Here is a 13632-nt window from a genome sequence, read left to right as displayed (position 1 = left end):
AGTTAAAAAAGAACGAATCGTTTATGAACGACATATCACTAACGCATAGTTGTCGTTTACATGTCTATCTGTATTGCTTTAATACTGTGATGTTTTGTAATGTTTAATACAAATAAAAAAAAACTGTGTAGTTGTCAACAGAACTCAACTGCACACACGCCGGAAGAAGTAGAAGTGTCGTAAGTGTTGCCGGTGTTGTAAAAATAATTTAAGGATACACGGAGTACTTTAACCTGACGTCGTCATACTCAGATTCAAACGAATTCAACCCAAGCGCTCTCTGGTTATTACGTTACTGTCCATCATCGTATAAAGCCCGCCCTGACAATTTGATTGGTCCGAACAGCTTTGGTTCGAGCATAGTTGCTCCACAACTTCCCGACCTCAAATGTTGTGGGCGGGGAAAAGTTCGGCTGACATCCAGGCTAAAGATCTGCTGCAAGGAGACAGTGTTTTCAACGCCTGTACCGATCTGTAATGTGCAATGTCCCGACCTCAAATGTTGTGGGCGGGGCAAAGTTCGGCTGGCATCCAGGCTAAAAATCTGCTGCAAGGAGATAGTGTTTTCAACGCCTTTACCGATTTGTAATGTGCAATGTAGGTCCTATTACAAGAAAAAACAGGAATGCTTGAGAATTCTGTACTTTTTAGTCGCAACTTGTGACATCACATCCTGTGTTTGGTTTGTTTAGATGTCTTTGGTTCATGTTGCATTCATGTTTCAGTCAAATCTCAGCTGTCTCGGTCCACTTGTTTGGTGCACACCAGGATTCAGATGGCAGCGTTCACACTTATTCACATGAATTGCACTAATCCCACCTGAGTGTGAACACCCTAAAGTGTCAATAACCTTTGACTGTGCTACACAAATATATTTACATTCCGCAATATAAACGATATAGTAAAATCACTGCCACAATATATATCATCATACCACCCAGCCCTGCTACCACGGTATAAATGGTACAGCTAAATCTCTGCCGGTTGACATATTCCAGGTGTCACAAAGTGCATACTGTCATATCACCTTGTCCCAGATATCATATAAATTCCCTTGCCTCTGTCTGAGTCATTCCTTTATGAATGAGTAGTAATGAGTGCTTGAGATACCTACACTGACGCAAAGCCCCAGTGGTGACACCAGCCGCAGAAATCATAAAGAGCGTTTTTTATTATTTAATATATATACGCAGGTGTTATTTTAAGAGGATGAAATGCAGCTGAGATACTGTGGGTGAGTAATGAGGAAGAGATCAGGCTGACACGCAGGCAGAGGAACTTCACACGCTGCAGACAAAAGCTCTTATTGCCGTCATACAGCAGCGCCAATGAGTAACGCTGCTATTTAAAACATGCAGGCAGAGCTTACGAAATATAGCCTCAAGCCCGAAAGGAGGATGAGAGATTTCTCTCTGTGCAAGAAGAATCCATTTAATAACCTTTTTTCACTCTTTGTTTTGGTGCTCACTTAAGTTGAAACATAACTGACCTTGGGAGTGGCCACGTCTTCCTCCATGAGCGTCTGATCTGGGGAAGCAGGGGTTTGTGGGAAGGTAAATGTGTCTGTGGTGGACTGCAACAGAACAGGTGAACGCAGGTGACGTGCTGCCTGCAGAGGGACGCACGCTTGGGAGGGAACCGCCATGGTCTGTAAAATACCAATAAATATCACGGTATAATAACTATCATGGTTGTACTTTTCAAAGTAGTCTTAGACTCTGTATATGTCAAAGTACATTAGTATTACCATCTGATACTGCATGAATATGTAATGAATATGCTGATGAATCCCAAAACAAGCAAAGCAACCCACCAAACCTTAAAAGCTTAAAGAGGTTAAACTGAAAGAAGAATGGCTGGATTACAGGTTTCGTTTCTTATGATTCCAATATTTACATTTTTATACCAACGGCATTTCAATATGTCTGGGAAGACTTCACAGATGGGGTTACCTTGACAACAGTCTGCTCAGCGACGGTGCTAGGGCGGCGCTGGCTGGCGTGCAAACGCTGTTCCACAGGGAAACTGCTGCGATGCGCTTTCAACCGCTCCACAAGCAGGTAGTAGATAGCAGCAAAGTGGTTATAGCTTTTGTTTTGGAGAGACTGTGACAGGAAAGGCAGAAAGAGCAAGACAGAAAAGGGAAGAGAACACTGGAAATGTCACATTTCTATCAGCACGGTTTGAAAACATTCTGAAAAGCTCTTCTTTGGAGAAATCAAATTTGCAATTGAGAGGAAAACTTATTTTTAGAAAGAAAAAAAAACACTACTAGAGTTCAGATTTGACGCAGGATTGTGAATTAAATTAAACTGGCTTCACCCACAGGAATTTGAATTGGAAATACAGAAATGTAATTTAAGTGACAAAACATACTGTACAGTAAATAATAAAATATAATTTTGCATGTTTATGTACCCCCCCCCCAAAAAGTACATACAGTAAGGAAATAACAATTAAAACAGATTTTAATTTTAACATGCAGCACAACAAAATGTCTTCAAAAACTTAAAATATATATAATTTTAATACAGAAATATACTGAGCAAATTAGAGAATTTTGGGAAATTGAGAAATGTAGTTTATTAAATATAATGAAATGTATATAAATCAAACACAAATTTCTATACCTGGCTTTTTCAAACATCATTTAAAGTTTCTAATAATAGAACATATGTTTTTCGCATGAAAATTCTTTGAATTTCATTCTAATTCAATTTTAAATGTATTTGAATTGAATATTCAATGTAAATGACTGTTTGCAAAGACCCGCCCCCTTTAATTAGTGTTAATTGCAACGTCCGACTCTCACGAAGTGAAAAATACATTGTGGAGCAAAGAGGACACTGACAACATGTCGACAGACAAGACACAGCAGGTTACTTTTGATATGAAACCAAGTCTCAACTTTCAAATGTTGTCATTTTTAAATAAATTTAAACAATAAATATCGTTTTGTGGCTCTTTAAAGTGCTGTGACAGATTGCTGTAGCACCTCAGTCCAAGAGGCTCGTGAACCGACCATCTCTTTCTATTAAATACACATGAATGAACATCAGAAGGAATATTGTTTCAAACGCGGAAAGACGTCAGTACACACCATTTTCCAAGTTCAAGTCCACCGACATTAATCTAACTCTCCTGACTGCTTTGTCGGACAAAATGGCAGATTCTGTGTTATGATTGGTCAGATCACCTTTCAAACTCCCAGCGAAGGGTGAATAGTACTTGCTTAAAGTCCTGTTTGCAACCTTTAATTCAAATGCAGTTTGACCTCAGGAATAGACCTTATTCAGAGCAGTGCCATGACAGGTATGAAAGCGAGACTTTGAGGTATCTGCTGTAAAAAGCTGTATAAAGGTCCCTGATTATTACTTATAATTTTCCACAGATTTTTTTGCATCAGCAAAGTTTCATCAGCAGTTGTTAAATAACAGTTACACATTAACACATTAAATAACAGTAGAACTCACTGAAGAGATGTATGTCTGTCCCTCACAGCCTCGCTTTCATTCCTGTTGATGGCGCTGCTGTGAATAAGGTCTCTTGCACTTGAACTTAAACATTCCAAACCCTGGGCAAGTAAAAGCTGATCAACTGACCTCAATAGTCTTCTGCTGGTCGATGCCCAGGCTGTGCATGAGTCGAAGCACCTGCTCACTGTGCTCACCCAAGCCTGATTTGCTCTCGCAGGGCAATCCCTGTCTGTAGAGCACAGGCCGCTGGGACGGGACCTCCTGCACCATCCAGCGATGTTCTTTGATCTGACTCAGGGACAAACGCCTGGCTGGATCTAGAACCAACATCTTCCTGATCAGGTGCTCACAGTCTGAAAGAGTATGGAATACAATGAGTTCAAAAGAGACACTGCCTCTTTCCGAAGCTTTATCTTCTGGTGTAAGCAGCAATGTACTAATTACGTAGCCTATAACCCCCAACATTGTTTTTCAGTATTAATTCTCGATAATATAGATATTGGGGTGGTTAATAAATATCTACTGTATTCATGCCAACTCGTACATGCATGAACAGTCGTATAGTTGTATTTCTGTGACTTCCTCACCCTCACTCATGAAGTAGGGGATGCGGAAACGACCCTCCAGGACCCTCTGTCTGAGAACAGGAAGGCTGGGGCCGTCAAATGGAAGAGCGCCACACACCAACACGTACAAAACCACCCCCATACTCTGCATGACACACACATACACAGAAAATCAATAAATAAACATAAAACTCTGCCTAGGAACTAGCACAAAGGACCACCCACACACAATGCAGGAAATAATAATTATGTTTTCAATCAATTAAATTACCATTAGTTGTTGACGCAATTCTCTGTACTGACTGAGATGACCCAAATCAACAAATGGGAAGAATTTTGTCAGCTGTCTAATGCATACATATTAGTTTAACGCTCCCAACTATGGTATTACCATGCTTTTTTGAACAGGCAACCATGGTAATACTATGGTTTTGTGTCACCTAATTCCATACTATTTTTTGGAGAACCATATCGAGCCAAGTCATATTTATTTAGACAGTGTTTTAAACACTACACACGTAAAGTAGCTTGATGTTGATGTTTATAATATCTTAATATTTTCATGCCCTATAGTTGCATTGATCAGATTAGAGCTGGGCGATACATTTTGCGGAAATACAAGCAATAAAGCAGTTGAGATTTGCTATATACTATACTTGTATATCCAATTTTATACAAAGAGCTGGGAGATAATATAGTTAAATTGTATTACTGAATAAATCATGCCTTTAATTTTTGCTATAAGTGTAAATCACTTTACATGAATGTACTGCATGTATGCGGATAAATATACAGTATATCCATCTTTATATTGAGCTGTGTGATAATAAACTTTACATTTTGTGACAATATAAATAATCACACAGCTGAGATTTGCTTTAGAGCATATATTGCTGCTGAAAAAAAAGCTTGTTGGCTGATCTACAAGCCTGGTCAAAACTGGTTTAACCTGCTGGTTTTAGAGGGGTTTTGATTATTTCTTTAGATCAGGGGTTTTCAAACTGGGGTCCTCCAGAAGGTTCTAAGGGGTTCCCAGAACATTTCAGAGAATTAAAAGACAAAGTAAAAATGGATAAAGTCTACCGAACATTCTAACGGTTTCATTTCTAAATGAATTTTCCCCAGCAGGGGCTTTACGTGATTATACTGTAAATAGAATGGGACATGCATATGGTACTCAATCCTACTATGGTATATATCAAGCTACTATAGTATTTCCATCTGATACAGTCAGTGTACTGCCAAGCTCTTACCCAGATGTCCAGTTGCGGACCCTCATACTGTTGTCCCTCAAACACCTCTGGAGCTGCATATGGAGGGCTTCCACACCAAGTGGTCAGGGGTTCCCCGGGACGGAAGAAGTTTCCAAAGCCAAAATCTGTAGCAGATTTGAAAGAAAAAAAAAGTCAATGTCAGTGTATATAGTATAGTATACATGAAGGTACATAAGCAAAATTTTACAGGCAAAAAAGGTCTTGTCTATTGTGAATAGTGTAGCGATGTATGAAGCACATCACACAGAAGTCACTTTCAAACCAAGCAGCTTTCTGTTGGTCAATGTTCTGATCATATATTTTTCAGCACATTTGACTAATTCCAAACCTCATCAGTCTAAATAACTACTATTCATTTTGTATACAATAATTGATGTGATATACTGTATAATTGAACACCATATATTCAGATGTGCATAATAATTTGTATAGGTATTTTAAAACACTTCAGCTTGTGGTAATTATCAAGTGTTGCCATGTTTCATGATTCTTTACCTTAGCATAATCTCTGAGAATCTGACATCTTGCACTTCTGGAGACTCCAAGTACATTGCAGTTCTGGAAAATGGTGGCACTGGAGACTAAAGGCTTTCTGATGGTTTCACACCTAATTTTTCACCTTAATTCTTAAAGTCGTTACAGTTAATGTCTTCTCAACCTGTTTTTTGTCCCTCTGCTGCCTCATTGAGCATTTCTTGTCCAATGGTCACAAACCAAACACCTTTATTTTGCTATTTCTATAGCATTGCATCCTTATCATGGGCATTTAATAACTTTTCAGTGTGAGTAAAATCTTGTTTTTGGCCCGTTTTTCCTGTAAAAGAAAACCTGCTTAATAATTATGCACACCTGAATATTAGGCGTTTTCAATTCCAGACATCGTTAACAATTATACATCACTTATAAATGATTATAGTAGTTATTTGGATTGATGTGGGTTGGAATTGTTAAAATGTGCTATGGAAAAATTTGATCAGAATATCATAATTTGCATAACTTGCATAATAATAATGCATGCACTGTATGTGAGGAAATCTTTTGTCCTCACGTGAAATTGTATTGTATTCTATTGAAATGACTTGATTTCACCAAGGAAAATTCACAGAACAGTAGTAAATGTGATTGCACCTTTATCTGCACAGAAAAGAGAATGCATCCCTTTTTTCAATCATAGAAACTGTCATTCGCCTGATACTCTACCACAAAATAGAGAGAGCTTTTGTGATAACCAAGCACATATTTAATTATCACAATAATAATTTCGAGCTAGATATGAAGTAAGTTAAGAGCCTGGTTGGTTTGAGCTATTTGAGCTATGAGCTATTCAACAAAGTTTGATACTTGGGGTTAGGGGTCTCTTCAATTCCCTAGTGCTATGCAAGCAATAGTCAATATGGAAACTAATTGCATTTAATCTGACAGATCTGGTCACTGGTGCAAACTAATGTATGACATAAGAAATTGTACATATAAACTATCCAGATGGCTAAATGGATTTCTGGCAGTGTGTCAGCTCGGGGAGGGTCTGCCTCTACTCATAGACAACCAGCAGTGACGCATTTCCCCTGATCTGTGTAATGTAATCTATATAATTTAAAGATTAATTGATGTACGTCACCACTGATTGACGTAGAGTAATGATTGCATGGGGGCGGGAAGAATGAACTCATATGCTGTGAGGGCAGACATAAATATTGTGTTCCATGTCCATGAACACGTAATACAGAAATCAAATTATAAAAGTAAAGAAGACAAAAGCCTTGATTAGTCTGAGTCTGTTGCGCAATGTGCTATACAAATAAACATGGGCTCGCATACCTCTTTCATTCAACACAAATCGAAATGAATCCGCTTTGTGCATGTTTTGCATGCTTGATGTTAATTGCATAATTTCACTTTTGAAATAAAAGTGGCAGCAAAAAAAAAAACATGTGACTAACATTCTAGAAAATACGGTAGCAAAGTTTGTCATGTTCATCCTGCCCTTGTGCCTTTGCTTTGTAATGTTTGTAGTTTTGTCTAGTTCCTGTAATTTTGTCTAGTAGACCCAGGCCGTTTCTCAATATGCTTTCTTGTCTGTACTTGTGTTCTCATGGACTTGTGAATCACCATCAGTCACTGCCCAAGTACTGTTCCAATTCAAAGTTCACATCTAGCCAAGTACAGTTAAAATCCCCAGATGTGTACTTGATCCGCCCCTTTTTTCGAGTATGCATCGAGAGGTAACTTGTGTGGACATCAGACAGACTGGTATCCCAGTGTCACAGTTCCTGTCTTTCTCTGTTGTTTTTTGTACTTCCTGGTTTCAGTTATCACATGTTCCTTTGTCTGAGTTTCCCGCCACTTGTCTGTTTCCTTAGTTACCCTCATCTGTATCACCTGTGCCCCTCGTTAGTTAGTCATCTGTGTTTGTATTTAAGTTCCTCCCATTCCTTCAGTCTCTGTCCGATCTCGTTTGTATACGTTATGTATGGTGTGCTACTGTGTTCTATTTGAGTCTTCTGAAGTATTAAACGTTGTTTAAGTATTCTACTACCTGTCTTTGCCTTCCTGCCTGAGCACACCCGTAACAGAAGATCGGACCAAAACAGCACGAGGACCTCTCTGGGATGGGTATTCTCCTGGTCCCAATCTCTCCTGAATCCCCAGAGCAAGGCGGTTCAGCGGAGGACCGCCTTTGGGGAATTCGTCAGCACGGTCGCTCACTGGAGAGGTATGTAGAGGAATTCTCTGAGCTAGCCTATCTGGTGAACTGGCCAGATGCGCCGCTTAATTAGTTTTTTCTGATGGGCCTGGACAAGGACACTATTCGGTTCCTGGAACCTGCCTGTTCCTTTTCCCTAGTCGAGACAATCAACCTGGTTTTGTCCCTAAATTGTTCCGAGTTCGAGATAATAGAAGAGGTTCCTATGAATATGTGTCTTCCTCGTCCAGTCCCCTCAGAAGAGCTCGCTGCCTGGTCAGTTCACCCTCAGCCAGTTTCCTCTGCATATCCCTCCAGTGGGTCTGCCGGGAAGGTCCTGCCTGTCCCCAAGCCCAGGAGGAAGAGGAGAGCTGCCGCTAAGCGCTCGTCTCGGGGCGTGACGGCCGCTACCACGGCAGATTCATTGGAGCGGTGGTTGATAGACTTTGGGAGCGATCCTACCGCTCCGTGTTTCCTGGACTCCGCTCCAGCCCTCCTGGACTCCGCTCCAGCCCTCCTGGACTCCGCTCCAGCCCTCCTGGACTCCGCTCCAGCCCTCCTGGACTCCGCTCCAGCCCTCCTGGACTCCGCTCCAGCCCTCCTGGACTCCGCTCCAGCACTCCTGGACTCCTGGACTCCGCTCCAGCACTCCTGGACTCCGCTCCAGCACCCCTGAACTTCCTGGACTCCGCTCCAGCACCCCTGAACTTCCTGGACTTCGCTCCAGCACCCCTTGACTTCCTGAACTCCGTTCCAGCCTTCCACGAGGCCGCTCCAGGCTTCGACTAGGCCGCTCCAGGCTTCGACGAGGCCGCTCCAGGCTTCGACAAGGCCGCTTCGACGAGGCCGCTCCAGGCTTCGACGAGGCCGCTCCAGGCTTCGACGAGGCCGCTCCAGGCTTCGACGAGGCCGCTCCAGGCTTCGACGAGGCCGCTCCAGGCTTCCACGAGGCCGCTCCAGGCTTCCACGAGGCCGCTCCAGGCTTCCACGAGGCCGCTCCACCTCGCAGGACTGTCCCATTCCACAGGCCCTCCATTCCAGCCCTTAATTCCCCAAAGAAAGATTTTTTTTTGGGGGGGGGCTATATACCTGTGGGTGGGAGACATGTGGGTGGGGCTCTGGTCCCGCCAAGGCGCCCAAAGACTCCTGTCCCGCCAAGGCGCCCAAAGACTCCTGTCCCGCCAAGGCGCCCAAAGACTCCTGTCCCGCCATGGGCGCCCAAAGACTCCTGACCCGCCATGGGCGCCCAAAGACTCCTGACCCGCCATGGGCGCCCAAAGACTCCTGACCCGCCATGGGCGCCCAAAGACTCCTGACCCGCCATGGGCGCCCAAAGACTCCTGACCCGCCATGGGCGCCCAAAGACTCCTGACCCGCCATGGCCGCCCACGGCTCCACCCTGGAGGCACCCCAGCAAGCTATTTGAAATTTTCCTATTTGAAATTTTGATCAGCCGTTTTTCGGAGTTGTGAGATCAAGTCAACCACCGGGCGCTCAGTGCTCAATAACCCTGGTGAGAGCAGCCTTTCCTTGGCTAGACATCCTGACGTTTGCCGATGGCTCTGTCCTGTGGTGGTTAAACTTGAGATATAACTTATCTTGTGTAGATCTAATGGGCGATCTTTGGTCTCATGAATCTATAATTTGTTCCTTGGCTATTCGTTTTGGCTGAGGGCAAAGTGAAGTTTCATTTACTTATTTGATCATTAAAACTGACATTTAACAAAAAGAGACTGGGTTGTGTTTTATGTCATATTTAATTTTATTACAGTGAAGATAATCAATTTACGCATCGTCTGAACTACATTTGTGTGGCAATTAATGTGCAAGATTTTTTTTAAATGAAAACGAAAAGAGGCAGAGTGGTGTTTTATGACATATTTCGTTTTATTGTAGCCTCAAATATACATACAGAGATAACCGGAGTAGCCAGAGCATGCTGAGTAACGCTATCAAGAACGTTGCTGTTCCATTTGCAGAATTGCCAGACTTCCTCAGGAGTTTGTTCTCCGGAGTCGAACGTGGCAAGTCTGAACTAACAAGGACGCAAGTCTGAAGTTTGCGTACATGGTTTTGAGAAACGGCCCCAGAGCCGTATAGAGAATTTCGACGGTTGATGATGATGTAGTACGAGAACTCAAGGACGCAACATTCTCAGATTTTACTTTTTAGTTTGTTTCTCCTTGTGTATGTATACCCCTTGTGTTTCCATTGTGTTTTGTCTGGTCTGGTTTTGTTCACGTGCTTCTTACAGTAAATTCCAGCAAGCATATTGCAAGTTATTTCGGCAAAAAACAAATTCAAGGCTAGAAGTGGGTTACTCATAGCCAGACTATATCAGGTCTATAGTTAAGATGTGAAATGATGGCTTTTGTTTGTTGGTTTTTGTTTTAAGTTCTTAATAAACTGCTTGCACAAAGATCTTTGCCTAAATTACACTCATCATCTCCAGCAAAACATTACAGTTCCTTTAAGGCACACTCGCATGCCATTTTGGTAATGTCCCCAGGCCAGAGTCCTGCACGGGTGCGGGTCGGGTCGGACAAGGGAGAAACACGGGCACATGCAAACGAATATATAAAAATATATGCATTATATTGTAGATGTGTTCCTAAAAAATGTATGCATATTTTTAGGAACACATCTACAAAAGTATGCCTTGCCTGTATTTCAAGACAAAATCATTTCAAATCCATATCAGTTTATTTGTGGCCGCGCGGCACGTGTGCGTTTTAGTCGTTGATGAAAAGATAGCCGCAAATGTGGAACTTCATCGCTAAGGAAGCACGCAGATAACTGTGGTAACAAACCAAGAACAAGCAGTTCTATCAAACAGTATTTTTGTTATGTTTCCTGAGTTTGGTCTCTTAATAACACTGTTTTAGTAGCCTAGAAATCTAGATGCACCCTAGTGGCAGAACATTTATTTTGCCGCGAGTGTAGTCTAGCAACTCTCGGTAGACCTGAGAGCTGGAAAAACCAAACTCTGGTCAGGCCAATTACAGCGTGTGTAGAGTCGGTGGGCGGGCTTAACATAATGACGGCACGTCACGGCAGAGTTGCGGAGGTTCTGCGTGCTACTCGTAAACAAAGAAGCTGACGAACAGCGGTCTTTTGAATCGGCTTTGGCCGCGACTCTGGAAGACTTGGAGTTAAGCTTTTCTTTGAGAAAAGATCAAAGAACGGCACTGAAGTCATTTTTAAGAAAAGAAGATACCGGATATGGCGAAAGTCTATCAACAAACGTTAGCTCGGCTTCAACTTCTTCTTTGTTCTGGTTGGTTGTGGCGCTCATGGCGCTATCCAATTGCGTACAGAGGGAATTTGAAAGACAACCGTTTATCCCGCCCCTCGGATTGAGCCCTGTCAATGGTAAGTTTCCAGACCCAACATCTTGATGTGGGTCTGGCTTGTCAGGCTACTGTTTTAGTACATTAAGCCACGTTAAGCGTTTTCTTATAATGGTTTTCTATGGGAGGAAAACGCTTAACGTGTAATTAAACCTGTTGCGTTCATATTCTGGGCTCATCTGATTTTTTGTACATAGTATACGTTATTAGTATTATGTTTACTGAGTTTGGTCTCTTAATAACAGTGTCTTAGTACATTAAGCCACGTTAAGCGTTTTTCACGTTAAGCGTGTCCCAGCTGAAGTTGTCCTTGTGTTAATGGTCGTGTAATAACTTCTGTATGCTGGCAATACACAGTAAGTGTAAGTGTGTCTATAATGTGATATGCTAAACTGATTTTATTGCGGGTGCGAATTTTATTTAGTGCTGTTGACGGAAAACGTGTCGAATGCGGTTTTAAGCACTGCGGGTACGGGTGGGTGTGGATTTACAAAATCGGACCCGTGCAGGACTCTGCCCAAGGCAGCCATTTTCTATGCAGGTATGGGTCTCTCACTCACGAGAACCTTTCTAAACCTAAAATGACAAATTGGACAACCTACAGTCTTAACGAACATACGCCAATGCGGCCGTTGAAAGACCACAAGACTGTAAGCACACATGAAGTGTGTCATTTGGGACAGGGCCATAGTCATTAGTGATGGGACAAACTGAGCTCTTCGAAACTTCCAAGCTCGTCTCAACTGAACTAGTTGCTTCGCAAAATGATTCACTGTTTTGAAGCTCTTAAAAAAATACCACTTCACGAGTTCACACTTACAAATAATCATAGTAAAGTATTTGGCGTGCTGTCTGAGGAGAGGGTTCCGAGCTCTGTATTTTATCCCGAACCAGAGTACTCCCCCAATTATTTCTGGTTAGGAAAGTAACCGGGCGAGTGTAAGGAGACGATGGTGGAGGGATGCTGAAAACTGTCGATGAACAGTTTGAGCCAACTGCGTATATTTATATAAGCCTCCACTCATGCTGATTGGGTAGACATGTTGATTACTGATTGCTGACTACTGGTTGGAATGACGTGATGATTGCATAGATCATTTGAACATGTTCCTCCTGAACTTTGTTAATAAAACATCATATGCTGGTGGCACCTAGTCAAAACTGTGTAAATGCGACAAAAACCCTTCCCAAACATGTATAAAAAAACCTTTTACAAATATATCGCAAATGTGTTGGCTAATTGGGGTAATCTATTAAACCAGGGTTTGTCCATATTTGACCCAAACATGGGTTGAAACAGCCCAGCATTTTTTTAGAGTCAAGTTTTGAAAGCGGCCATCACAAATTGTGAAATCTCGTTTGTGGAGATTACATATTCATTAGCCTGACGTCGTCATACTCAGATTCTAGTCAGAATATGAGTCTGATACTGCTCCATTGGGCTGTGATTATGAGGCGTGTTTCAACTGAACCAGGAAAGAAAATGCGTCTGCACTCAATTGGATAGACCAACAACCAATCAGAGCAACGGAGCGACGCATAGTTGTCAACAGAACTCAACTCATCTGTCCATCATTGTATAAAGCCCGCCCTGACAATTTGATCTGTCATTCAAAAAATTCCGAACAGCTCTGGTTCTAGCATAGTTGCTCCACAACGGATCAAGTCCAGACCGAACTTCCCGACCTCAAATGTTGTTGGTGGGGCTAAGTTCGGCTGGCATCCAGGCTACATATTCATAACATTGGCAATACAATCTGACAATCATGGTAACACGTTTGTTTCCATTTTAGCTCAAATTGATATGAAAACTGTATTTTAAAGCTGTCTCCATCGATTTACAGATGATGACTAATAAGTAAGGTTTTAGAGATTGAAGAGATATCAACAACAGTATCTAAAACTGTCTCCAATGAAAAGTTGGGTTTCAAAATTATGAACTCAAACATTTCCTATTAAATTCTTCCCAGACCAAATTATCTGAGCTATGCTGTTCACATTCATTTTATATCTCTGCTCGTATTATGTTAATTATTGTCTCAGTTTCTAAGAAACTATTGGAGAGACATCAGAGAAAAAAGTTCAGAAATTATTCTGAAAGATGGAGGTGTGTTTTAAAAAGCCTCTGCTTTGATGAGAAGCGCTTCACATCTGTTATCTAAGTGCATGAGTGACACAATGGCAACGCCCTATAATGCATTTTCTGTGTCTCTCTCTCAGCTTAGTATGACATAAATACAGACAAACGGTCTAGCACAAGGATCCATTCTCTGCAGTGACTGG

General features: G+C 41.9%; 1 protein-coding gene across 2 annotated transcripts in view; it reads right to left on the bottom strand.

Moving 5' to 3' along the window:
- sik2a (salt-inducible kinase 2a) overlaps positions 1–13632 on the bottom strand; it is a 60976-nt gene that overhangs the window by 22501 nt on the left and 24843 nt on the right. For both annotated transcript variants that reach the window (XR_013816368.1, XM_079814995.1), the window contains exons 5-9: positions 5296–5420; positions 4064–4187; positions 3603–3829; positions 1953–2105; positions 1490–1648 (exon numbers count right to left, since the gene is read on the bottom strand). Coding sequence is in view for 1 of the 2 variants with exons in the window: in XM_079814995.1 (XP_079671121.1) it covers positions 1490–1648; positions 1953–2105; positions 3603–3829; positions 4064–4187; positions 5296–5420 (788 nt within the window). In the remaining variant the exon portion in view is untranslated. The remainder of the gene's footprint in view (positions 1–1489; positions 1649–1952; positions 2106–3602; positions 3830–4063; positions 4188–5295; positions 5421–13632) is intronic.

The sequence above is a fragment of the Gobio gobio genome, assembly GCF_949357685.1.
Source record: "Gobio gobio genome assembly, chromosome: 4".
NCBI lineage: Eukaryota > Metazoa > Chordata > Actinopteri > Cypriniformes > Gobionidae > Gobio > Gobio gobio.
Note: the sequence above shows the minus strand (reverse complement) of the source record. Positions and strands in the feature narration are given on the sequence as shown.